General features: G+C 42.6%; 1 protein-coding gene and 1 long non-coding RNA gene across 11 annotated transcripts in view; one reads left to right on the top strand and one right to left on the bottom strand.

Annotated features, from left to right (window-relative positions):
- KALRN (kalirin RhoGEF kinase) overlaps positions 1–26,882 on the top strand; it is a 777,539-nt gene that overhangs the window by 713,563 nt on the left and 37,094 nt on the right. For 6 of the 10 annotated variants that reach the window (XM_038421355.2, XM_038421356.2, XM_038421362.2 and 3 more), the window contains 10 exons: positions 981–1,067; positions 1,952–2,044; positions 3,648–3,698; positions 4,082–4,159; positions 4,974–5,159; positions 7,725–7,896; positions 10,690–10,928; positions 12,415–12,662; positions 15,928–16,051; positions 17,210–17,269. In XM_038421355.2, coding sequence (XP_038277283.1) covers positions 981–1,067; positions 1,952–2,044; positions 3,648–3,698; positions 4,082–4,159; positions 4,974–5,159; positions 7,725–7,896; positions 10,690–10,928; positions 12,415–12,662; positions 15,928–16,051; positions 17,210–17,269 — 1,338 coding nt within the window. Of the gene's footprint in view, positions 1–980; positions 1,068–1,951; positions 2,045–3,647; positions 3,699–4,081; positions 4,160–4,973; positions 5,160–7,724; positions 7,897–10,689; positions 10,929–12,414; positions 13,507–15,927; positions 16,052–17,209; positions 17,270–26,882 lie in introns of those variants that run through there. The other 4 variants (XM_038421369.2, XM_038421368.2, XM_038421371.2 and 1 more) reach the window with 2 other exon arrangements.
- LOC122458057 lies at positions 60–16,848 on the bottom strand. Its single transcript, XR_006277880.1, has 3 exons — positions 16,838–16,848; positions 13,884–13,894; positions 60–256 (listed from the first exon to the last, which is right to left on the bottom strand). It is a non-coding gene; the product is annotated as an uncharacterized LOC122458057 (long non-coding RNA).

The following is a 26,882-nucleotide window of genomic DNA, read 5'->3' on the forward strand; positions in this document are numbered from 1 at the left end:
AGGGGTCTGGGGTGCAGGAGAGTGCTCCAGGTTTGGACTGAGGGGTTCAGAGAGCAGGAGAGGGATCAGATCTGGGGCAGGGAATTGGGGCACGGGGAGAGGGTTGGGTGCAGGCTCCAGGCGGCACTTGCCTCAAGCAGCTCACAGAAGCATCAGCATGTCCCTTTTCCGGCTCCTATGGGGAGGCACGGCCAGGTGGTGCTGCATGCTGCCCTGTCCGCAGGCGCTACCCCTGCAGCTCCCACTGGCTGTGGTTCTCAGCCAATGGGAGCTAGGGGGTGGTGCTTGAGGTGGGGACAGTGCAGAGCAGAGCCCCCTGGCTGCCCTTACATGTAGGAGCCAGAGGGGGGCCATGCCACTACTTCCAGAAGCTGCATGGAGCAGCCCCCTACCCTGCTCCCTGGTTGGAGCACTGGAGCGGGGCAAGCACCAGACCCCATTCCCTTGTGGGAGCTCAGGGGCTGGATTAAAACAGCTGGTGGGCCATAGTTTGCCCACCCCTGACTAAGTTAAAAACATGCACTTTTATTTTTTAAGTAACTGAACACCAAGAAGTAAAAACACTGGACCATACCCTTGGCTAGCATAAATCTTATGTGGAGCTATGTTGAATTACATGCAGTGAGGATCTGGCCCCTTGTTTAAAGACGCCATCTGTCAAACATATGTGCACTTGACTCGCACCGTTGAACTCCATGGGACCACTTGCCAAAGTAAAGCTGCTCAAGTGCCTGAGTGTTTAGAGGATCAGGGCTGCATTGTGTAAATGTTCTATAATGGGGGAGGAATATTGCCTTGATTCCTTTTCATCAAGGAGTGACTCATGGTCAGCTAGAACAGACCTGATTCCATTACATGATTCTGTTGTAAATGAGCATGATCAAGCAGAGCAATTTTAGCATCTTTTTGCCACTCCAATCATTTAATAAAAATATAGTAGTTAATTTCTTACTAGATTCCTGTGCATCTTGCCCTCACAGGAGAGGAGATTACACATGTATGTGGTGTATTGTCAAAACAAACCACGATCAGAATACGTAGTAGCTGAATATGATGCATACTTTGAGGTAAGGTTGGCCACATTTTCACTGTATACTATTGCTACTTAAATCTGTGATGTGAGGTTAAAGGCGAATTGCCAAAACTTATGGGTTTGGCTAAAGTAAAGGATTTTGTGATACGATTTATTCTTGTATACAAGTATATTCCGTTTACAGTATCTTTCAAGCAATTCCTTGTATATTTATCTCAAATTCCCATTCTTCTATTACTTTCCAGTTAATGACTAGGCTATTGCATTCCCAAAGTGCAATTCATTTTCCTCTCGCTCTTAGCCTGAAATGGATTTTGCCACCTGTGATCTTTGCAGAGAATAGTCAGGAGTTTGGGTGGGGTATATTTTGTTTGAATAATTGGCTGACTACTGTTGTGGTGTTCAGGGGTTTGTTATTCTGCTGGATGACTTAGTTAATTTCCCACCCACCCACCAAGACTTTGTGTTCACTCCAGGAAGTCTTTGGGGCTATCCACACTTTATAATGCAAAAAGGAATAGTGTTTAATTTCATTAAAGGGTATGTCACTGCAACCTTTCGTGCTCTTCAGGATTTCTTCGTGGCCATTACCCGACTATAATGGGAAGAGCAGTCTCCAGATCTTCAATTCCTACTCTACCAGCTCAAACTGAAAATGAATCCCAAGTATTTAGATTAGCTTCCAAGTATTTTGCCCAGTACGTGCCAAAAAGGGACACTTGCAGGTTTTTGAAATCCTTTGGTTTTCTAAAATGTCCTCTTGCTCTGGCAGAAAATTATTCTTAATCTTCATTTTATTTTGAGTGTCGCTTACTGTGTCCTGTTTCCTCCTTTGCTAATAGAATAGTTATTGATGTCTTCAGGTGGTTTGTTGTAACTATATTTCTTAATATTGTTACAATTAATATTACTTTTTAGGAGGTACAACAAGAAATAAATCAACGGTTAACCCTAAGTGACTTTTTAATCAAACCGATTCAAAGAATAACCAAGTATCAGCTTCTACTCAAGGTGAGTGTAAAGATGCAATTCAGGTTAAACGACGGATAGTTTTAATCTTGCATTAGACTCTGACTTGAATCAGACTGCATTTCATTGTGACTTATTAGGTTTGTCTTTAAAATTATCTTATGGAGTATGTTTTAATTAACCATCTCTTTAACTCAAGTGAAAAGTTAATGAAAGTTCTATGTTAGCCCCTACAATATTTGTTTGTTTGTCTGCTAGATAGACATTCAGCCAGCAGAGGGGCCCCAGTTAGGACATCTCTGAGAGCAAAGTTTGGTAGCTGATGATGACTAATGTCTTCTGTATGTCCAGTCTTCATTCTGAGATGCTTCAGTTGCTTTACCCAGTCTTGTTAGAATAATTAAAGGTTTTAGGGATGTTCTAAGTGAGTTGCATTGAAACTAGCTGATCAATGCTGTTGAGGTTTCTCATTTTTTTAAAAAATAAGTCTTCATTGAAAATGAGGGGTTTCTTTTTTTTAAAATCAAATCTCATTTTGATGAATTTTGTTGGGGGGGAATGAACAACTTGAGGGGAAGCTAAACTTTAAATTTTTCATTTCATAATTGTGGGAAAATGTCCATTGCTAACTTTTTTCAATCCCTAGAAAATAAAACTAGCAAAAGGTGGAAAACAGTCACTGAAGAAAATAGCTCATTTTCCCCCTTACATATACACTTCCTTAATGTTTTGAATTTTTCCTATGGGGTGTAAGTTATTTTCTGACAAAATTTCAAATGAGGATTTTTCCTATGGAAATGCCCACCAGAAACATTCCTGTTTTCTGGCCAGCTCTAAGTGGAATAAACAGATCTAGAAATATCACCAGCACAGACTGGCACTGAATGAAGGCAAATGCTTTTAACAGATGTGACTGTTCTGTACGTTGATATCCTGTGCCCCAGGATGAGAAACAGATCCAAATTTTCAGTGTCTAATTTATGAGTCCAACTTAGACATGACATTTTTTTTTTTTTTCAAGGATTCTGAGCACCCACAGCTCTTATTGACTTCTTCCACAACTCTTGCTGCTCATCATCTCTTAAAATCTAACCTGGGGTGTCTAATTTTAGTTGCCCAACTTGAATCACTTCTGAAATTTGGCCCATAATCTATAAAGGTACTGATGGCTTTTTCAGTTTTTGTTTAAGCTACTTAGCATATCAAACTGACTGCCATCAGCCTACTCTTTGGTAACTGTATTAGTTGCAAAAAAAAAAAAAAGTAATTGATTTTGTCTAAGATTTCAAAAGGAAAAAAAAGGGTATCTTCAAATGTGTGGTTTTGTGGCTTAAGAGGACTGAGTCAGCATTCCCAAACTCTAATTTTAGTTCTTTTCCGTCGTGTCCTGCTTTGTGAATTTCAGCAAGTCATTCAACCTTTCGTGCTTGTTAATAAAATGGGTAGGATTTTTCCCTACTTCACAAGCATGTTTTTGAAAACCAATTCATGTATATTAAGTTTCTCAGAGTCGCCAAGTGTTGTCTAATTACATCTTTCATTTTCTGTGGAGTTGCATCCTGCTGCTTGCTGGTGGATTTCTTTTTAAACTGGATAATGGATCTTTCCTAAAACACTTTCATGAGAACAGTCTTGTTTTCTTTAGGACTTCCTGCGATACAGTGAAAAAGCTGGGCTGGAATGTTCGGATATAGAGGTATCCTTTCATATCCTAGACTCTCTTGCTTTATCTGGATATTGCCAAATTAATTCAGTGGAATTTTGTAGAGAAAGCCAATTGCCAATAGAATATTGGAGATGAGCAAAGGAACAATTACTTGTGTTTCATGTTTCATTCATTTTAAATGAAATTAGAAAAAGAAAATAAATTTAAGCTGTATGTAGTTGGGGCCCATGCCTGCATGCCAGAACTCCCATTGACATTAGTGAAACACTTAAGTACACCAGAATCATGCCTTTAAACTTCTAAAAATGAGCGTGCCTCATTCGTTTTTCATTTGATTGCTGGCGCCTTTTTTTTCCTTTCCTTAAAGAGCGCTCTGGCAGTCTCATAATTAATGTATCATTTTTATTTAACAGAAAGCAGTTGAATTAATGTGCCTTGTACCGAAACGTTGCAATGACATGATGAACCTGGGCCGTCTTCAGGGCTTTGAGGTATGCATCTGTTGTGCTTGTACAGCAGTTAGTCCCTTGAGCACTGCTCTTTAAGCTATGAGGGGCTATTGTCTTTTTTCAATAATTATCTCCAAAGATTGTCCTTCAGCCTCTTTAGCCAGTATTCTGCTCTTAACTATGAGCTACATTCCTGAGCTTCAGGGGGAGGGGTGGGATGAATGTATACCTGTAGTTCTAAAAATGGAACAATTCTGACAAGGCATCAAAATCTGAGACCTGTTACTGCTTCTCAAAGCTTGAATTGCAGACTTATTTTCTCTGCCAGAACGAGTTGTCTCCCATCCAGACTCTTCTGCTGCTTAGCATGATAATCCAAATCCTTGAGTGAGGTAGCTCGACATGAGGGTATAAGCACCTGTGCAGCTTCAGAGGGGGCTCTTGAATGATGTACCACGTTGACCGATTCAACGCAGGAATTGTCTAATCCTGGTAAAATGCCTAATCTCAAAAATTAGGTTTAGCGTGTCTTAAATAATAGCTCAAAAATTTATAATGGGAATATAGTTGGAAACAGGTATAAAAACATTCCATTGGAGACATGGCATTTTCTGTTTTGGAAACGCAGTTGGTGGCAATGAGAATCAAGAACAGCTGTGTTAGCAGTCTGAGTGAACTCCTGTCAAGGAAGGCAAAGACTTTTTTGGCGTCAAATCCAGAGGACTTCTGCCTTTCTGAGAATTCAGTGCTCCTTGGAAACCCCAGAATATGTGAACACCAGCAGATCGGCCTTGGGCTGTGTGATTTTGTTCTTACCCATGTGTGTGTTTAAGTTGGCAACTTCTCTATTTCTCAGGGCAAGCTGACTGCTCAAGGAAAGCTGCTGCAGCAGGATACATTCTATGTAACTGAGCAGGATTCTGGAGGGCTGTCTCGGCCAAAGGAGCGCAGGGTCTTCCTATTTGAGCAAATAGTCATCTTTAGTGAACTTCTTAGGAAAGGTTCTTTAACACCAGGCTACATGTTTAAGAGAAGCATAAAGGTAAGAAATGAGAGAGTCCTATTTGATGATGATTTGCTACTTAACCATAACTTGTGAGTGCTCTGGACTGACCTTTAGGCATACCAGTCCTCAAGTGCCAGATGTAGACCTTGGTCTGCAGAGCGTTCCCATTAATTTTCAGTGATATGGACTAAGGCTAGTATAGGGACAACAATTGTAAATCTGCCCCTGCACAGTTCAGACCTGCCCTTTGCTGCATATCTTGTAAAGTCAGCTACTGAACAGTTAACATCTGTTGCCTGGAGCTCGGCATGAATAAGAGTTGCGTCTACTGAAGAACTAATGATAGCAGAAGGGGCTTCCTAATTTTATCTTAACTAGAAGTGGAGGAGGGGAAACTGAACCAAAATGATCTTGGACCCCAATTCAGAACTTAAGCATGTGACTAACCCTAATAGGGATGCTTTCCTGAATCGTAGGGCCTTAATCGTCAATCTTTGCTATTACTTTATTGGTCTACTTAGTGTTGCAAGAGAGACTATTCAAGGTGGAAATATTCGTAAGAATACAAAAACCAAAAACATTAAACTATAAATCTCAAGTAAAGTTGTAAATCCTGATGTCTTTAAATCCATTTAATTTTAAAATCACTTTCTACCTTCCCCCTTCCATTGGTTGCGAGTAGGGTGAGGTGGGGAGAAAGACATCAAGTGACAAGAATGAGCCCTAATTTTTAATCGGGGGGGGGGGGGGGGAAGTTGACTTCTCCATAAATGGTGATTCTAGAAAGTGTGAAAATACAGGTTCTCTGCAAAAAGCAATTCTTGCATTGTATGTTAAAGAGATTTTTTTTCTATATATCTACCAATGCCAAAAGAAGTGCATTTGGCTTAGGGCTATCTGATAGCTTCCAGTTAAACTGCACTTCAGGGCATGTCTTTTTGGTAGATTGTTAGCTTGAGCTATAACTCCAGTTTTGCCCCAACGCAACTCCTGTTCACTCACTGGTCTCTAATTTGAGTTAAGTGGTGCTTTAAGCATCAACTAGCAGCCCATCAGGGGAGTAAATTGAAGCTTGAGTGCTCTACTCATGCTCAAGTGAGGATGTAGCTGTTTGTTTTCAATTAGATGCTGGTGTGTTCTAACACTCTGCTAATACAATCACTCTGTAGCTTGAGTTGACAGCAATGGTTTTGTGGTCTGATCACCACTCTTGTGAATTGGCTGGCAGCTGGCAACACTGCGTAGGCTTCTCCTGTCCACATAGGTAATCCACCTCCCCAAGAAGCAGTAGCTGGGTCAACAGAAAAATTCTTCCATCGACCAAATGCTGTCTGCACTGGGAATACAAGTGGGCATAGCTCCATTTCTCAGGGGTGTGGATTTTTTTCAGACCTCTGACATATAGCTATTCAATGTAAGTTCCTAGTATGGAGCAGTCCTCACTTGAGCTAGCTTGAGTTTACTCTGCTCAATCTAGTCTAACTGTTGCAGTGAAGACCTGCCCTTAGAATGATGTGGAGAGTGAGGTTCTTCTGCTTGCTTTGGTGGTGGTGGTTTTCTTTTAAATTGCATTAATTTTGCAGAATTTCTTCCCCATTCACTTGATAGGTAGTTTTTGTGTATTTGGGGAACTGAAAATGAGATGACATCACTTTGAGCTGGTTCATGCATGTTGTACATGGATGCTCAACACCTCAGTGATATGCATATTGGAAATACATTAGCTGGATGGTGCACCATCCCCTCTACTTAATTTTGTGGGCTGTAGAGTAAAACAGCGGTGTACCTGCTTGCAAGAATGGCTAAAGCTGACCAATCAGAAGTGTGGTTTTTTAATCATTCATGCATGTTCACATTATGGTTCACAGACACCTGAAATGTTTAACAGGCCTAGTGGCATCCTGGATGAAGGACGCAATCCTGCAAACACTTACTTGCATGTTATCTTTAGACACGTGAGTAGTCACAATAATGTCAAAGATAGGCACATAAAGTGTTTGCAGGATCATAGCCTAATGGAGTCTTTGCACAGCAAGTGACTTAGGTGGTAGAATAATCAGAGGGGAAATACCACTGGATCATCAGTGGAGAATTATTCCTTTTAGTATGTCTTGTACACAGTCCAATTTTAAATGACTGACTGAGTTCCCATTACTCCCCTTAGGAGAAACACTGATGTAAACATTGCTGTCAACTCTTGTATTAGAGGGATGGTAGGGTTTTTGTGGGGCAGGAGTGTTTTAGTTCTTAGGAGGAATTTTTTTTAATGTCACTTTCAGGTTATGCTTATTTTTGACCCATCAACCACGATCATGTTACCTTTTCAAAGGAAGTTGTAACTCAAGACCATGCAGATGGATGTTGAGAGATCTGGGAGAGCTATTGGGGCATGATACTTAAACCTGAAAAATCTGCCTGTAGGATGCTAGACCTTCATTAGACATTGTCTGGAACTTCAAGCACATTGGCATTTTGTTCTCCTGATAGTAATCAAATGATGATTTAAGCTAATTTATGTTCAGGAAATTAGTGAAATCCTTTATCTTTGAATGCTGCAGAGCCTTCTCCAATGTAACCCATGCTTCATTGGGATTATTGCAGATGAACTATCTAATCATTGAAGAAATAGTGGAGGATGATCCCTGTAAATTTGCTCTTATGAGCCGGGAAACTTCAGAACGAGTCATTTTACAGGCTGCCAATCCTGAAATTCAGCAAGCTTGGATACAGGACATCAATCAGGTTCTGGATACACAAAGAGACTTCCTAAATGGTACGTAATCTCTCTGTACAATGTCTTCTGCGTTAGCCAGAATCTGATGTACCAATGTTTTCTTTGCTGAAAACACTCATCACCTTCAGGTTCATAAGGAAATATCTCAAGCAGAAAGCTGAATCCAAGATTCCCATCTTTAAGTAGTTGTTGGCACAAGGCCAGGCCATCTCCCTTGAGAGCTCACGTAGAGGAATCCTTGATATATTGATCTTCCCTCTTTCTTGCAGAGGAAAGGCTCATGTGCTTGTACAGTCCCACCCCATACAATGATCTGTCTACCTAATTCAGGGACTGCATTGCAATGGGGAGAATCTAGATGGCCGGTGGGGGGAGGGAGAAGGCGTATAATGCCACCATAATCCTCAGACCTTTTAAGTTGTCCAGAAAAGTTTATATAGCTCCATGCTGTGTTATCGGTTCCATGGAATTCTTGGCTGGCCCAGAAACAACTGTGGCTAGTGGGGTCTGACTCTGGCAGTGCTTGTGATTTCCTGCTAAAGTGTATTGTTGGTAGTGTGTTAGCCAGGTTCAGAGGCAGGTTTTATCCCAGAAAGCCAAATCCCTCTCCCCAGTTGCATGCTGCTGGGACATATCTGTGGTGAAAGCCTCACAAAACTTCCTTGCTTTTTCAAGGTCATATCTCCTGATGTTTTGTTAACGGCACTCAACGTTGTAAATATAGTAGCACTCAGAGGCCATAATCAGAATGCATTCACTCCAGAATGGTAGCCTGGCCTTCAGTTTGCACCCCTAATATGGAGAGGCTGTCAGGCTAGAATAATCTCAACTCAAAAGGTGTTTGTGTAAACAAAAATTTGCCCCAGAAATCTGAATGTCTTAAACATTTGATGCTGTGCTTCTGGGAGAGTGCAGAGCATTGCATTTGTCTGACATTTGGGGCACCAGAAGGGTTTGGTTAGCTGAATTGTCTTTTATATGGGTCTGATTGCCCTTTTGCACTGCAGCAACTCCAAAGGTGGTCATCTTGCCATCAGTTCCGTCAAACTAACGCAGAAAGCAGCTGCAGAACTGGGCTCTCTCTCTCTCTCTCTCTCTCAAATGTAAAGACTGCAGAGGAAAGGAAGATATGAGACTTATTTTTGGAATTAAATTATTCCTTCCCCCCCTCCCCCCCCGTTTTTAGTAAAAATGCTGGAGTCTGTGTCTATCCCTTGTGAGGTTTTTCATCTCCTCAGTGTGAGGAGGGATGCTTCTGTTGTGTTTTTTCTTGATTTGGATTAATTTGATCTGTGACACTTTATCCTGCATTTTCCCATTGCTGAATTAGTCTCTCCACATTCCATTTAGTTTACAGTCTGAATGACCAATGTACAGAGTACTGATTCTCTAGGAATAATCTGTCCAGAGCCATTGAAGCTGCATACACTTAGGAATTTCTAGTCTTCGATCCTGGTGACTCTTCCTCTCTCTTCCCTCTTCTGAATAATGGCAATAAGTGTAGAAAGATGTGTGAGCTCAAAGTCTGCCCCTAAACTTTTGTCTGAGGCCAGTTCACAGTGATAGCTGGTGCCTAATAATACCAGGTGGGGCTCTAGATACAAGCTGTGTCACAGGGCCTCTTACCATCTCCTGTAGGTTGATCAACTCCAAGTGGAAAAGAGGACACTAGTGTGTGGGGGGGAGGGGGAGAAGGAAGGAATGAAGTCAGAAGAAAAAGGGTCCCCTCTTTCCTTCCCCTTACCCCTTCAGAATGATCAACTAGGATATTTTACAGTAAGAGAGGCTGAGAAAACTGCAACCTCTTCACATTTCTCTCCAGTTCCACACTTCTCCCCCTCCAAACTACCTCTAACCTACCAGTTCCCCATCTACACCTTTATTTATCATTGACTCCTATCCTCAAATCTGCCAACCCAACCTTTTTCCCCTTCCGCCTTAGAAAACCCCAATCTTCTCTGCTCCCCACCAGCTCAAATATACATACCTATTTCCTTTCCAATCTCTTCACAGCTAAACACCTTCTCCTGCTCCCAGACTTACTATTTTGGGTTTGCAAAATCTGACTTAGCTTGTGGGCATGCCCACAAACTTTCTTAACCTTAGTAAGGGCATCTTCTGGAGATGAATGACCAGCTGAGGTTAACATTCTGATGCCATCAACACCAATTGCCTAGCTGGTAGCTTCCAGGAACTGCCCTGCATCAAAGTAGTTACAGATCATGTACAAATCCTACACCTTGGCGGGGGGTGAGACTAGATGACCCTTGCAGTCCCTTCTGATTATGTGGTTCTACACAAAGATGTAACCAGGTCCAGAGTAAACTACATTTGGTGATAATTTTGTAGCCAGGGCTTCTTGTCTATATAGGTGGGTTCTGTGAGTAGGAGGTTTTCTGAGTGTAATAGGGGCCCAGTAACTCTTAATGGCCTGGGTATCAAGTACTTCAATAAACACACACTACATACTTAGGTTTTGTCATTTGTACCTATAGGGGAACACTGAATCATTCTGATATGTGCTGTTTGAAATTAAAATGTGAACTTGTTTGTTTCCGTTGAAGGGCTAAGTTTTTTCAGCATGATGTAGCATTAGACAAGCAACTCCATCATAGCAGTAAGAGGAGTCTTGTTTGAATCATTCTATACTGTACTGCGAGGTGGCAGATGTCTAAATGTAAATGCTCTTCCATGTGATGCAGTTGAGTATCCCTTGGATTTACTTTGAAAGCAATATCTGTTTAATTGAAATGACATCACGCAAGTCATGTACTGCGCATCAGCTTACACTGTGTCACAAGCAGTACATCTAATTCTCTTCCTCTCCTGCAGCACTACAGTCACCCATAGAGTATCAACGCAAAGAAAGTACCTCAGCAGTAATGAGACCACAAGCTAGTAGGGTATCTCAGCCCAACAGCAGACCCTATTCTTCTGTTCCAGTAGGGTCTGAGAAGCCTTCAAAGGCTACAAGCCGTAACCCATCCCTGCCACCCCTGAAGATATCTACCTCTAATGGCAGTGCAGGGTATGAACACCACCAGCCTGGGGACAAATATGAGCAAAACAAGGTACTTTCTCTGTTCACCATTTATACTCAAGCGTATCTTTCTTTGTATCATGGAATATCCATGAGATTGAGCTAATCAGGTCAGTAGAAACCAGTTTGCCAAACCCGTGGCACAGCAGAATAGGTGGTTAAAGATCAAAGATGTGCAGAACTTAAACACTTACAAACAACTGTAAGCAAACTTAAGGCTCATGAAAAGTGTAGCGTTCACAACCCTGATGACTGAATTTCCATTTACAGCACAGGCAGCTGCCATGAAACCTTCCACCTCAATCTTGGAACAATATGCCTAGCACCCTGACTTGAAGATCAGCTCTGTGCTTGTGCTCTGTGAGGCTGCTAATGAGTGCCAGTTGTGGAGATAGGGTTTCCTCTGTGATGTATACTATTGCAAACAGAGCTGATAGGTTTCAGAGTAGCAGCCGTGTTAGTCTGTATTTGCAAAAAGAAAAGGCGTACTTGTGGCACCTTAGAGACTAACAAATTTATTAGAGCATAAGCTTTCGTGAGCTACAGCTGCATCCGATGAAGTGAGCTGTAGCTCACGAAAGCTTATGCTCTAATAAATTTGTTAGTCTCTAAGGTGCCACAAACAGAGCTGAGTTCATGAACTCAGTTCACATAGGCCACCAAATCACCACTGGTTCAAATTCAGCCTTGACAGACTAAAAGCTGCTGTTGCAAGTCAAATTACTGTGTGGTGTGTACCTGCCATTATGAAATGGCTCTTGAGTGTTAATTTCACATTCAGATATCAGCTTTCACTGCTCTTTTCCCCCACATCCTCGTATAGAATGGTTTTGCTACAATAAAATGCAAATAAGTCTTTTCTTAGCACTTCTAGAACAAAATTACCATTGAACCAAATGTGAATTATGATATGAAACAGGACTCTGTCTTTAATTTTGAGGGTTTTTGGATTACTAGATAACTTCAAATTCTTAATTATAGATTTTTTTTTTCTGGTGTAAATTTACAATTTAAGGATTTTAAAAAACCCTTCTTTCTTCACTAGTCTGAAAACTGTGTCCTGGCTGCTCCTAAAAAAGGTAACTCTTACTACTTCCCCAGCAACACACTTCCTAAAAAAGAAAAGGAGTACTTGTGGCACCTTAGAGACTAACAAATTTATTTGAGCATAAGCTTTCGTGAGCTACAGCTCACTTCATCAGATGCATTCGGTGGAAAATACAGTGGGGAGATTTATATATACATACATACATACACACACACACACACACACACACACACACACACACACACACCATGAAACAATGGGTTTTATCATACACACTGTAAGGAGAATCACTCCTGTATTTTCCACCGAATGCATCCGATGAAGTGAGCTGTAGCTCACGAAAGCTTATGCTCAAATAAATGTGTTAGTCTCTAAGGTGCCACAATACTCCTTTTACTTTTTGCAAATACAGACTAACCTGGCTGCTACTCTGAACACTTTCTAAGAATTTCTGTTGTCCCCTTCACAGAGTGACTTGGGAGGGTGCAATGGGACCTCTTCCATGGTGGTAATCAAAGATTACTATGCACTGAAGGAGAATGAGATCTGCGTGAATCAGGGCGAGGTGGTTCAGATCCTTGCCATCAACCAGCAAAACATGTTCCTGGTGTACCAGCCTGCGAACGACCACTCCCCGGCCGCTGAAGGATGGATTCCAGGCAATATCTTGGCTCCCCTCACTAAATCCACCACAGATAATAGCGACGGAAGCATCAAGTAAGTGCCATGTTGGCTTCCCTGGGAGCAGTGTGTGGATTTTTGAGGAAAAAAACAAAACAAAACAAAAAAAAGGTAGGGAATTCCTGCTGATTTTTTTTTTCCTACAGTGCCATTGGAACAAACTTTGAATGCTCAATCCACAGCATGGGGCATCCATGTTGGATAGTTTGGGTTTTGGTTATTTTTGTTTGATTTTTTTTTTGTTTATACTTTGTAAAGAGTTTAAAGGCATGTTTTACATCCGTTTTACACCAACATGGACCTGATTGGACTGGACTTATATTTATGTTGTATTAAGTTACACATATATATAGAGGTCATAACAGGTTCTAGCAAAAAAATCAGGCCTTGCGTTGGACTGAGGCCTGCTTCTCAAGGAGGAGAGATTTTTGTTGTCTATGGCAATTTCTTTGTACAGCTTGTATCTTTTATTTTGACATTTTTCTGTTCACGGTAACTTTTTTTGTAAAATTTTTGTTGGCAAGACCCCCTTCTAAGTACATTCCTGTATAAAGTATTTTGCACTATTTAAAGAAATCCATATTGATGAAGTCAGGTTGTGCAATATAATGGATAGTCGCAATGTTCATCATTGTACCTGTAATGTAACTAATAATTTTAAATGTACTATTTTAAATATGTAAAATAAATTTTCACCATGAGCATGTTTTAATGAGGTTAAAAAGGACTAGTTTGACCCTTTTGTTTTCTTTTTGTTATAATGTTTTGTTGCTTATTTAACAAATGTGTGGATATTTTTTTCTGATTTTTAGAAATTTGTCAATCTGAAATGACTAAATGCAAGAAAGTGGTTTTTTGGTATTAAATACAGAAGGTACAACCCTATTTAGTAATACCTGTTTTCTTTTAATATCTAAAATTTATTAGCATGATGGATGCTAAATCTTCTCGCATGAGTGCCTCAAGGTGTAGATTTGAAGTGGGGATGAACGAAACCTTTTTTAAAAAAAAAAAAAATTCTGCTTAAGTTAGTTGTCACATGATATTGGGTTTACCTATATTGTTATAAAAGATCAATGCTCCTGCTCAAAACATGTGTGAAATGTATACTAAACCTAAAGAATTATTTAGCATCTTTCTGATAGCTAGAGACTTGATTGCATTCTTCTCTAGCACTGGTGTGGAATTGGGTGCTGTTATATTTTGTCAACAGCATTAGATTTTTGCAATAAGTGATGTCAAATTGCAGAGTATGACCGCACAGGAAGCTTCAATGATTTCCACGAAGAGAACTAAACAAAAACTATTGCAGTGAATGAAGCACATGTTGCACTTTTTTCTTTTCCCTTTTTGAGATTTAGATCTCAAATATTCTCTTCATACTTTGGGGAAAAAATAGTTGCTTGACTGAACACTCTCTAATGTGTGTCCTATAAAACAAAAACAATGGTCAGCTGTGGGTGTGGTCTACTGCTCTATCTGTTACTATGTAATATGGTTTAAAAGTGAGGTGGAACGACTCAGTCTGTCTGACTGGTCTATCCATAAACCATACTAAAGCAGTTACAGTACAGTGTTCACACCTTACTCTGTTTGATCTTGCTGGTCATAGTTCAGACAGTTGGAGGTAAGGGGAGAGAAACCCATCAACCCGCCACTGACTCCATCCAGATCTTTAAAGAAAGCTTAAACTTGAATTCTGGTGAGAGTTCTGCAGTGTTTGGATAACTCCCCACTGCTTTGCATATCCAATTTGGATCTCGCCTAGAGGTGCCAAAATATATCACAAGCAAGAATATTGTCATAAGATTTCCAGCCAAATTTTATAGATGTGAGCAGTTTATAGAATGCTGCTCCTTTCTGGTGCTCATCTTCACTGAATGTGAATGCCCACAACTAGTTCTCAAAGACACCGTGCACGTGACCTTGTTTGTGTTGCTGTAGTGTGGACACTCTAAAAGTGGTTGTGGACACAGTTTCTGTTAACATAAACCAGTTTAGTCTTGTGTTGGTGTGTACAGCTGTTGGAGAGCTATAGTTTTAATCTTGACGTGACCTACTGTACCATTCTAATATGATGCCAAAGCATAATGAACACACACACACACACACATACACACACACACTTAAGAGTTGGAATACAGAATGTCTACTGTTCCTGGAGTTTCAGATCCTAACATGTCATATTTTATTGGCATCACAGGTTATCATTGGATTACATGCAACTTTCTTTATAAAATGTGTCAAGGTACTGTAGATGCAACATGAGCCAAACATTGGCTTCAAACATGCAAACAAATTTGCATGCCTTAAAGATGGGCAGATGTAGCATAATGCTTCTGACCTGGGTCCCAGCTCATTCCGCTGCTATTCTTGAACTTTCTGCGTTAAGTGAATATTTAAAAAATAAACACACACCCTGCAAATGGCAAACTTTCTGCTGTGATAGTAAATTAAATCCATATTATAAACAGATTTTTTTTTTCTTAATTTGATGTCTGGTCTGGTCTGGTCTGATCTGATTTTTCTCTTGTCTCCACAGCCTTTTTCTTGTAAAGGGTGCCATGGCATTTTTTCCAAGGATTTTTTTCATGGGGACAGCAAATAGGGATTGGACATGAAAATCACTAATTCCGTATTCTGTTTAGTCAACAAATATAGATTTGATAATGTCAGACAATTGGATTGACAAAATGCAACCATGTTAAACCAACAGGAAATTCTTGGCGCCAAGAAGTATAGCAAAGCTTGTAGTTCTGGGAAACTAATTCTCTTGGAAATCTAATGTCCTAGTAACTACTTGGTGGTTTTTTAGCTTTTCATGTTCTTAGCAACACTGAGGGATCCACCTTGAACTTCTGAACTCATGTACTTGCTGTATCAAATCAGTCCATTAAGACCCATTCCCATCACAATTACATCAGTTTCACTGCTTGAATTGACGAGATTTAAACTGAATTGACACTTTAGCAAGAAACGTTTGTGACAAATGCAAGCACTAAAGTCCCTGAAGCCTGATAGATTATCTGAAGTTGAGGCAGCTCAGTTCCCTATTTATCTAGGGAACTGGCTTTCTACTAAATGTATTAAAACAGCAAATGTGGCACAACATCTGCTGGTAGAACTATTGAAATTTGTTTTCAAATAAATGTTGCTGAAACTGAAATAGATGCATTCCTGGTGGCTTTCACTTTCTAGGGAATTGCAGTACTCACAAATGTGGCTGCTGGTCCCCTTTTTCCACATCCTTCCTTCCCTGCCATGAGCTGCCGTTTGATTGGTGCATTTTTTGGTACAACAGGAAGTCATGTTCATGGCATACCCTGCGCATGAGAAAGCGGGCGGAAAAGGAGAGCAGTGGCAAAAATGAATCCAATGGGCCACGTAAATCCAAGGATATTCTGGGCAACAAAGTCTCTGTTAAAGTGAGTAAGGCCATCCAAAGTTGTGGGCCACTCTCCTGCTTCCCATCCTCCTCACCCCCTCTGCTATCCTCTCTCAGGAGAGGTGGGGGGTGACGTTTTGATTTTTGTTTATAATTATATAATTTTTGGTAGTTCCCATGCTAACAGGATTTTGCATGCAAAATAAAATGCAGCCTTTGTGTTTGGGTTTTTTTTTGTTTGGTGTGGGGTTTTTTGTTTTTCTGGCATCCAAACTACAAGTAAGTATTTCTCATTTTTATAAAATATTTATAAGATTAAATATATATGCACAATGGAAGAAATGCAAAATGTGGGAAGCAGTGTGGGGTTTGTTTTTTTTTTTGCTCCTTTTACCCTGGCTAAACTTGGAGCTGCATCATACCAGATAGTGAAGCAACAGCCTGTGTGAAAGCTACTGAGTGAAATCCTGGCACCATTGAAGTCAATAGGAGTTTTTGCCACTCACTTCAATAAGGCCAGGATTTCACCTTCTGTCTTAAACTAATAGGGTTTTCAATTTTGGGGTCACAGCCAAGTGTTTGGGGGAGGTGTCCTCAACCACTCCCTTTTCCCATATTAAGAGTGGGGGACCAGCTTGGATCTTGGTGTGTATGGAAACGGGGAATGGTAGGAGGATGTATTTTAGTATGGGAAAGATGAACTATGGTTTAAGATCCATCTTCTGCTATGGTTGCATGACTAATATTTTCTAAGCCCGAGCACAATCCCTGTAAAAGATGATAAAGGAGACTCCTCAGCACCTACATGGGGCTTGTTTCTCCCAACAAGGACAAGCAAATTCTCATAGTAAAATTTTCTGCAACAAACAAAACCCAGGTTTGCACAGATATAAAATCTTTACAAAGATGTAAGGTAGCCACAAATTCAGACTCAAAGAAGTAGCTGGTCTATCTTGGCAGACAAACTCTTCATTCTATGGCTTTCTTTGCTAGTTTTTTATTGCCTACACAACTGTCGCAAGACTGTTACCTCTCCTTTCGCAAAAGCATGTTGCTGACTTTTTCTGTTTTTAAAGCATTTCCTTTACCAGTACACATTTCCATGCTGTTCACAAGTCGGCTGCTGCTGCTCACATAGCCTAACCAATCTCTGTTCTAACCTTTTACTTCTTTCTTCCTCTTCATGCTGCCAAACAAGGAGACCAACAGCTCCGAGGAATCGGAGTGTGATGACCTTGACCCCAATACTAGCATGGAGGTACAGACAACCATTGCGATATTCTTTTCCAGAGAATATGTACCATTCTTTTAAATTTTTTTTAAATGCTTGTGTCCATACAGTACATGGATATACACTTAAATTCAGTATAACACACACAGACTGCCAGCTCTGTTTTGTTGAGAACCTACTTGGAGTTTGGGCAAATGTTGGGAGTGGAGGGTAAGGGAGGTGTTAAGCCATGTGAGACTGCTGGCCTGGAGGCTTATTTGGTTTCTCCTGAAGATACCTCTGATTTAGATTTCCTCAGGTGAGACCTCTCTGACTAAAAAGGTCACACAATTGTCAATATGTGCTGCTCTGCTATTTCCATTTTATATTATTAAGATGGGTTTTATGTTGAACTGCTCTAGCTAGGCTAGTGTTAAAATCCACTATGGCCAATGCTATTGTGCTGACAGACTAGTTTGATACTTCCCCCCAAAAAAATGTTGATCCAGCACTTGGGTATTAAAAGTCAAGATTAAATTTGGCCAGTCTTGCTGCAAGTAGGTTCCTGTTTAAAAAAGCCTACAGTTGCATGGAAGTCTAAATAGTGCACTGCAGTTAGACGGCAGTGCTAAGACTAACTGCACTAAACTGGCCTTTATTTCAGGGAAGGCTTAGATTGATAAGTAGACCTCATTTGATGTCTTTACCCTAGTTTTATTCCAATGTAACTCAGTTAACTTGAGTGGAGATATCCCTGATGCACACCCATGTCAGAGGAAAATCAAATCAGAGTTTAAGAACTCTAGACCTTAAAAAGAAATAATCTGTATGATAGCAACAGCTAACAGTCCCAATGAATCAAGCACTATACAAACCTGCTGAGAGACCGTCCCTGCCCTCAAAGATTTTACAGTCCAAATAGACAAGACAAGGTAAGGAGACAGACAAGTGATTGCCCAGTGTGTGGTGGCTTTCCCAGCAACATGCTAGGATTAGAATACCAGTATCTGGCTTCCAATAAAGTATATTTTTCATTGGGCCATTCTGTAACTTTGGCATGAAGGAAAAGGTGGTAATCTCCTGTAAGAATCTGAGAGAAATTGAGAAGGACCTGGTCAAATCTGTCACCTTAACTGATCAGGAACTTTTTTTTTTCATTACAGTAGCTTCATCAAACAGATACTTACTGGAGGAATGTAGCCTAAAGGAAATCTTGACTCCTACAGTTTCAAAAGTAGCCTAAGGCTCTACAGTAGTTATCATTCAGATTAAATTACACTTTAATAGTATATGCTTTACATCTTAAGAGCTGTGCAAACATTATCTATCAGATGCTGTGAGGGTTAGTTATGGGGCAAGAAAGAAAAACCACCATACTGGTCTTGTTGGCAAGACCAGTATGGGTTTCAGCTGCATACCAAACTGCTGAGGAGGTGGGTGGGCAAGCAGGTTGACAGGAAACTAAGCAGACTTCAGGGGTAACCATGCCTGTGTTTCATCAGAACTTCAGTGAAATTGGACCATTTCCATAAAATGGTTCAACCTGCTATAATAGTATACTCTGGGAAAGAGAAGTTCTTAACAGACCCAGAGAAAGGACAGGGGATGATGACAGGGCTCACTCAGACCAGGTTTTACCCCGTGGCCAGGTGGTGCATGACAGGTCCTCTTCTCTTCTGGCTTCCCTTTTTATAGCTGCCCAGATCCCGTGGTGATCTGGCCTTTCTGTGTGTCAGCCCTCCAGCTAGGTCACACATTTTATGCCCGCCCCTTTTGGACTTGTAAAGTCAACCAATGGGCATAGCCCTCTGGGTCTACCCCTGGGTTGAGGTTTCAGGGTCTTCTCTCCCATAGACTCCCCATATAAGGGGTTCCAAAGGCAGAAGTGGATCCCTGAGGAGTTAGAGGAACCTGACCGCACCCTCTCCACCAGGTTCTAATCCAGGGACCAGGGTAGGTAGCTATGTCCTGCACTTCCAAAGTGCTATATTGCTCCTCCCTGGATCACTTCCTACCCACCCCTCTTCCAACGAGAAAGTGAAGACCTCAAATAAGGGGAAATCAAAGTCTCAAACCTTCTACAACTCCCAAGCCTCTTTCCTTTGAGCTTAGCCACACTGGAGTCAGGCCTCAGGAGCTCAGAATGTAGGCTTGCTGCCCTACTCCCCTTTTGACCTCCTCCAAACCAGGTAAACTTTGCAGGTGTGGCTGTGTGGGATTACCTGGGCCCGTAGGAGCTGCTTAACCCCTTCCTTACTGTTGCAGGGTTTGTATGCCCTGTCACATAGAATATCAGGGTTGGAAGGGACCTCAGGAGGTCATCTAGTCCAACCCCCTGATCAAAGCAGGACCTAATCCCCATCTAAATCATCCCAGCCAGGGCTTTGTCAAGCCTGACCTTAAAAACCTTTAAGAAAGGAGATTCCACCACCTCCCTAGGTAACTCATTCCAGTGCTTCACCACCCTCCTAGTGGAAGTTTTTCCTAATATCCAACCTAAACCACCCCCACTGCAACTTGAGACCATTACTCCTTGTTCTGTCATCCGCTACCACTGAACAGGCTAGATCCATCCTCTAGATCCACCCCTTTCAGGTAGTTGAAAGCAGCTATCAAATCCCCCCTCATTTTTGTCTTTTCAGACTAAATAAGCCCAGTTCTCTCCACCTCTCCTCATAAATTATGTGCTCCAGCCCCCTAACCATTTTTGTTGCCCTCTGCTGGACTCTCTCTAATTTTTCCACATCTTTCTTGTAGTGTGAGGCCCAAAACAGGACACAGTACTCCAGATGAGGACTCACCAATGCCAAATAGAGGGGAATGATCACATCCCTTGATCTGCTGGCAATGCTCTTACTTGTATAGCCCAAAATGCCATTAGCCTTCTTGTCAACAAGGGCACACTGACTCATATCCAGCTTCTCGTCCACTGTAATCCCTAGGTCCTTTTCTGCAGAACTGCTGCCTACCCGTTCGGTCCCTAGTCTGTAGCGGTGCATGGGATTCTTCCGTCCTAAGTGCAGGACTCTGCACTTGTCCTTGTTGAACCTCATCAGATTTCTTTTGGCCCAATCCTCTAATTTGTCTAGGTCCCGCTGTATCCTATCCCTACCCTCCAGCATATCTACCACTCCTCCCAGTTTAGTGTCATCTGCAAACTAGCTGAGGGTGCAATCCACGCCATCTTCCAGATCATTAATAAAATTATTGAACAAAACTGGCCCCAAGACCAACCCATGGGGCACTCCACTTGATACCGGCTGCCAACTAGACATAGAGCCATTGATCTCTACCCACTGAGCCTGACAATCTAGACAGCATTCTGTCCACCGTATAGTCCATTCATCCAGCCCATACTTTAACTTGCTGGTAAGAATACTGTGGGAGACCGGATCAAAAGCTTTGCTAAAGTTGAGAAATAACACATCTACTGCTTTCCCCTCATCCACAGAGCCAGCTATCTCATCATAGAAGGCAATCGGGTTAGTCAGACATGACTTGCCCTTGGTGAATCCATGCTGACTGTTCCTGGTTACTTTCCTCTCAAAGTGCTTCAAAATTGATTCCTTGAGGACCTGCACTATGATTTTTTTCAGGGACTGAGGTGAGGCTGGATACTTTTTTCCCCCATCAAAACAGGGCCCAGGATACTGTCCTCACAAATGGTTCTCTGCCATTTTGTGGGGGCGGGGGGGAAAGGAGGGAATCTGCATTTTGCTGAGCTCCTCCACCTTTGGTGGAGTACCTCAAAGTTGTATGGCTGTAGCACTCTTGGAGGATTGGTGTCTTTTTTTTTTTTTTTTTCCTCATGGAGCTTGATCCATCACTTAGAGAAATGTTCCCTTTAGATACTATTTTTTTGGAGGCATCCATAGCCCACTTCACAGCCAAGCCTCCTTCCAATGACCTGAGTAAATTTTTTCCTGAGGGAACCTCTTTTGACTTTTATTCAGAGGACTAGGCATTCTTCTCTGCCTGGCTGCTTGGATTCCCGCTTCTGAAGTGTCTGCCAGCATGATAAAGGGTTTTGAAAAACCCAGGTTACGGAGTACCATTCTTAGCAGACGTGATCATTTAAGGTTCTAAATGTTGCATCACAGACTTCTGACCAGATAATCTTTTGGGGACAACTGTCCTTGATAAGCTCCATGAGCGAGGGCTGCAATCATGGTGAATTCTAGAACAAATTGCTTATAATACCCTGCCAATCCCAAGAAGCATTGCACCTGCTTCATTGTTGTTTGTGTGGGGCAGGGCATTAAGGCTTGTATCTCTGTGACTAACAGCTGGAATTGGGCTGTCCCCACTGTATAGCCCAGATACGTGACCTCTTAGTTCCCCATCTTGCATTAGCCAGGTTCACCATGAGTCCTACATCTGAGGGCCTGCAGCACGGCTGTGACCTTCATATGGGGTTGCCCCAGTTCTGCCAATAGATGATATTGAGATGCTGCTGTGTACTGTCCATGTGGTCTAAGTACTTTGGTCCATAAATTGCTCAAATGTCACTGCTATCCCATGGGGGCTGAATGGTGTTTTGTGGAACTGGTAAAGGCTGTCTCCATTCTCCCTCTTCCCTTTGATACCTATATTTGGGGGGGGGAGATCTGCCAATACCCTTTTGACAAATTGTGGTGATATATCTGGCTGTTCCTAGGCATTCTAGTAGCTTGTCCATCGTGGGGATTGGGTATGCATCAAATTTTGATATTGCATTAAGCTTTCTAAAGTTAATAAGCATGTCATGCCATCTGGTTTTGTTACCAGCACAAGGGCACTCCTCCAGTCATGTCTAGTATTGCTTATTATTCCTCCCAGACAGCTTCTCATATTTTCTGAGAAAAGGGCTGAGGAGTCTCTTGTATCTGTTCTTATTCTGTGGTTGCATGATAGGTCAAGTGGATTTGTCCAGGTAGAGCTGAAAATACAGAGGATAAAGACTCAACCAAACATTGTATCGGGCTTTTTGCTCAGTCTCTATCTTCTCAGTCTGTATGATCTCTGAACTCTGGGTGACTGGGGACCTAGTTCAGGGCCAGGAGGATAAGGTGGTGGTAGTTGTCCTGCTCTGACTTTGCAAGTCTTTAAAAGGTTAACATGAAAAAGAGAGACCCAACTATATCTCCTCTCCTGGCTGTCAGATCTGAGTCCACTGGTCCAACTTGTCTTACTACCTCAAATGGTACTTAGCATCTGGCCAGCAACTTAGATTCCAGAGTTGGTATGGATAACGGCACTTGGTCACCATGCCTAAAGACACACAGATGGGTCCCTTGGTTGTATGCCCTTTCTTGAGTTTGTTGGACCTCATCAAGCTCTCTTTTGAGAAATTGTCTAAAGACTTAATCCTCTCATGCAATCTGAAGAACATACTGGACCATGTTTGTGGCCTCAGACCTCTGTTTCTCCCCAGTTCCTAGGGGAAGCTTAGGATGCCATAAGGCTGTCTCCCATATAGTAGCTCAAATGGTGAGAATCAAGTGAAAGCTTGTGGGATTTCTCATACGGCACATAATAGTGAGGGAAGCAGTTGCTCAATGGTGAGGGTCTGACATCCCAAATTTTTTACCATCTTTCAGCATTTTGGCAAACCATTCCACCAAGCCATCTGTCTGGAGGTGACAAACTGATGTTTGTTGTTTTGACCTTAGCAGGTCACAGGTCAGTATTTGGGTGAATTGTTCTACTAAGACTGGCTCTGCCACCTTTCTTGGGCTGTAGCCAGCGCCAACAGTGGTCCCTTCACTTCTGGGCTACCACCTGGGGCAGAGCCCCCTGTGGATACACTTCTTCTTTGCAAAAGCGATGCTGATATTTGGATATTGTATACAAAACCTAATACAAAATAATCCTGTCTGGCCACTGGGTCGAGTCCCCTGTAGGCAGCCTGAGATGGTCCCATAAAATATGGGACCAGCGAAATGGCCTGGTGCATGGGAGGTGCTTCACCACTTGTTCAAATGTAACAAGAAAAGCCTCAGTCATCCTCTGGTCTCATCTTTGAGTTTCACTGGGATCGTGGGGAGTGAAGATGAGCTTGGTGTTCCTTTGAGGGAAATAGTCATCAGGGGCCACAACCATGTGAGCATCCGATGTCTGTTGGACAAGGCACGGCTGTTGCTCCTGTTGCTGTGCAGCCAGTTTTCTGACAAGCTGCTGCTGTTGTAACTGGAGGGCTGCTTGTTGCTGCTGTTAGGCAGCCATCTGTTGCAACACCTGGTATTGTCATTCTTGTGGTTGCATAGCCTGCTGCGGCTGGTTGTCAGCCATTTGAACAGTTTCTCCACATCCATCTGTCCAGTAGCCCCACCTGGCATAGTCTGCCCAAATGCTTTTAGCAGATTTGGATGAGTTGCCTGCATTCTCCACCAACTGTGAAGGGGCTCACTTGCCACAGATGCCCCCCAGTGGTCTGATGGAGTGGAGCAGATCCTCTTTTCTGGTGCCCCTGTTGACAGCTGCTCTGATACCACAGTGATCTGGCCTTTCTGAGAGTCCATCCTCCAGCCAGGTCATGCCTTTCAGATATATAGAGAGCCCAACAAGGGGGTAGCTCTCTGGGTTAGGTAAGGGTCTCTGGGTCTCCTCCGAATTGAGGTCTTGTCCTTCAGGGCCAATCCCCTGTACCTCTCAGGTTGCCATTCATTTCCTGTAGCTAAAAATACCATTACTCACTCTAATTCACAAAGGTCTTATTAGCCTGTAATAAATTCAAATCAATGCAAGAGCAACACTGTTTGGTGCTGATCTGGGGCCTTAAAAATACCTTCTCATACTCCAGTGGAAAAAAACAAAACCTAGGAGAAGCAGAGCAAGGACAACCTGTTCTCCACTGCCAGTAGGGTTGCCAACCCTCCAGGATTTTCTTGGAGTCTCCAGGAATTTAATCTTTAATTAAAAATCATTATGTGATTGAAACCTCCAGGAATATGTCCAACCAAAATCAGAAATCCTAGCTGCGTGTAAATTAAATGTTGTATGGCAATTAAAACCAGAATATAAAGGTTTTCTTAAATCTACTATTCTTCCCCTGAAACGAGTTTCTAGATCATGGGTGTAGGGGAGAGGGGGTGCATTTGTACTCTGAGAGCATTGGTGCTTGAAGTCCCTGGTCCACAGGATTGCCTTGCTTCTTGTGTAGCTATCTTCCTCCTCCTCCACCATTCTGGCCGCTAAACCTTAACATGGAGGAACTGCCTCAGCATGAGTGACTCATTCTCCATGCTCATTCATGTCTTGGGGTCTCAACTGTTATCAAGGCTCCCAAGTGGGAAAATTGTTTGGAGTGGACACCTGAGACACTGAGAGGACAGAGTCCAATAAATCCTTCTAAATTGCTTTCCAAACCACTGCCCATTTGGGCCAGACTCATTCCAGTGCCATCAAGATGGAAAGCTCTGTCCAGGAGGGATGCCCTAGCCCATCTAGTCCCTTGTGAAGAGAGATGTTTAGGAAATGAATAGGCAGTCATCTTGCAACCTGATGGGGTTTTTTCTTCTTTTGTGGAAACTCCACTGACTATATGCTACTGCAGCCATTGTTCTAAAAATGTAGGGTAGCTATAATTTTGCACTGCTCAGAAGAGCTACACTCAAGGCTAAGAAAACGGGGCCCCTAAGTTAAACAGGGCCCCAAGAGCCTTCTATAACTCACCTCAAAACCTATGCAAGATTACTTGGGTGCAGGAGGGGAATGGGATCACCGATTGGTTCTCATTTAGATTTGGCCAAAATAGTCACATCCTCTCCTTTTGTTACCATTTCTAGAAGCTGGAGGACTTCACCAGGCCTTGGAGACGTGATCTAGACACCTCCAAAGTATTTGCATAACTATAAGATTAATATCTTGCCTTAGCATCTCTGCTTTTGTTCAGATTTTTATCATACGCCTCACTGACTGTTAGCAAAATAAATAGTTTCTCTGGAGACAAGGTGGCCGGGAAGCATGAGCACAGAGTTAGGAATCAGGAAGTCACAAATTCTAAACCTGGATCAGCTAGGGTGTGGCCTTTCAAATAAAGTCTAACATGTAGGAGTGCTAGTAAGAGGCCAATCTTTATAGCAGTGGCAGATTTAGAGTTAGTGGGGCCCTGTGTGCAGGTTCATTTCTTCCTCCCCCTCTCTGCCCCCCCCCCCCCCGGACCCAGCCAAGAAACAGAACATTTTCTCATCTTCCCCCCAGTTTTTCATTTTTTTTTCTTCCTCCTATATTATAATAGGAAGTAAATGAAAATAAAGTGAGGTACCTTGATTGTGGCAGGGGGTCAGACTCTGGGAGGGAGTTTGGGTGCAGGCTCTGGGCTGGGACAGAGGTTTGGGGTGCGGAAGTGGTTAAGGGGACAGCACTTACCTTAGGCAGCGCAGCTCCCAAAGCAACCAGCACACCCCTCTGGCAGCAGCTCCTAGGCAGGAAGGGAACCAGATGGTCTCTGTGCGCCACTGCCCACCGGTGCCGCCCCCACGGCTTCCATTGGCTGCAGTTTCTGATCAATGGGAGTTGTGGAGTTGGCACTCGGGCTGGGAGCAATACATGGAGACACCCCCAGGGGCCACATGGACATGCCGGCGGCTTCTGTGAGTGGCGTGACACGGAGGGAGGGAGGCAGTGCGGGCAGGGAGCCATCTTAGCCCTGCTGCACTGCTGCTGGCATGTCTCTGCGTGCCCCTTGGTGGGAGGAGGGGTAGCGGGTCTCCATGTGCTGCCTGGGGTGGGGCCTCCTCCCGCTAGGGGCGTGCAGAGACATGCCAACAGCCGGCCGCCTCCAGAAGCAGCACAGGGCCACCGGCCACGGCATGCAGCCTGCCTGCCTAAGCCCTGCTGTGCTGCCGGCTGGGACTCGGGGGCAGGTTGTCAGATGAGATTTGTCCTGCATTTTGCAGGGGCCCCCTGTCATTGTGGGCCTTGTACCACCTCACTGTTTCATGGTAACTCCACTTCTGGTTTATAGTGTGGCTCCAGTCATTTGATTTGGGTTAGGGTTACACATGATCATGCCACCTCTCTGCAGGGAAGGAGTCAGTGGCTACTATTATAACCTTGGGCGAGTCGCTTCATCTCTCTGCACCTGTGCTCCCATCCGTCAAATGCCGATAGCGGTCTCCCGTTTCAGGCTTTCTGTGAGGACTGTGAATTAGTATAATTGCTGTGCCGTGCTTGGCACATGGAAAGCAATATGGAAAATCCTTATGAGCAATTTTGAAATATTGTTGCCTTAACTCCCAGCACATGAGGAGGATGAGCCATTCACAACACTGGTCCAGCCACTTTAGCCGTGCTAGCCAGATCTTATGTGGCTTTCAATTTTCAAGTCTAACTTTTGCCTCTGTTAACTTAAACAACAAAACCACAAAAAACCCTGGAGTGTTGGAAGCATTTGCTTTTTGTGTGGGCTAGTGGGGAAATTTGCATAGACTTTGCCATTAATATATATGTATTATGAGAGCAAATTTAGGATACACAAGGTTTGAGATTAACCCTTTAAATATCTATAGCTTCATTATTAGCTTTGGTCTAAACAATGGTACTCTGATAGTGTGGAACTTCCTACCCATAATATTAACATTGCTCATTTTAATAATACTTTGAATAGGAAGTATATTCTGTGATATTGTACACTTTGCTTATCCACATCCACAAGGTATATGGACAAAGAATGATGAGC

This window comes from Dermochelys coriacea, chromosome 11, assembly GCF_009764565.3.
Source record: "Dermochelys coriacea isolate rDerCor1 chromosome 11, rDerCor1.pri.v4, whole genome shotgun sequence".
NCBI lineage: Eukaryota > Metazoa > Chordata > Testudines > Dermochelyidae > Dermochelys > Dermochelys coriacea.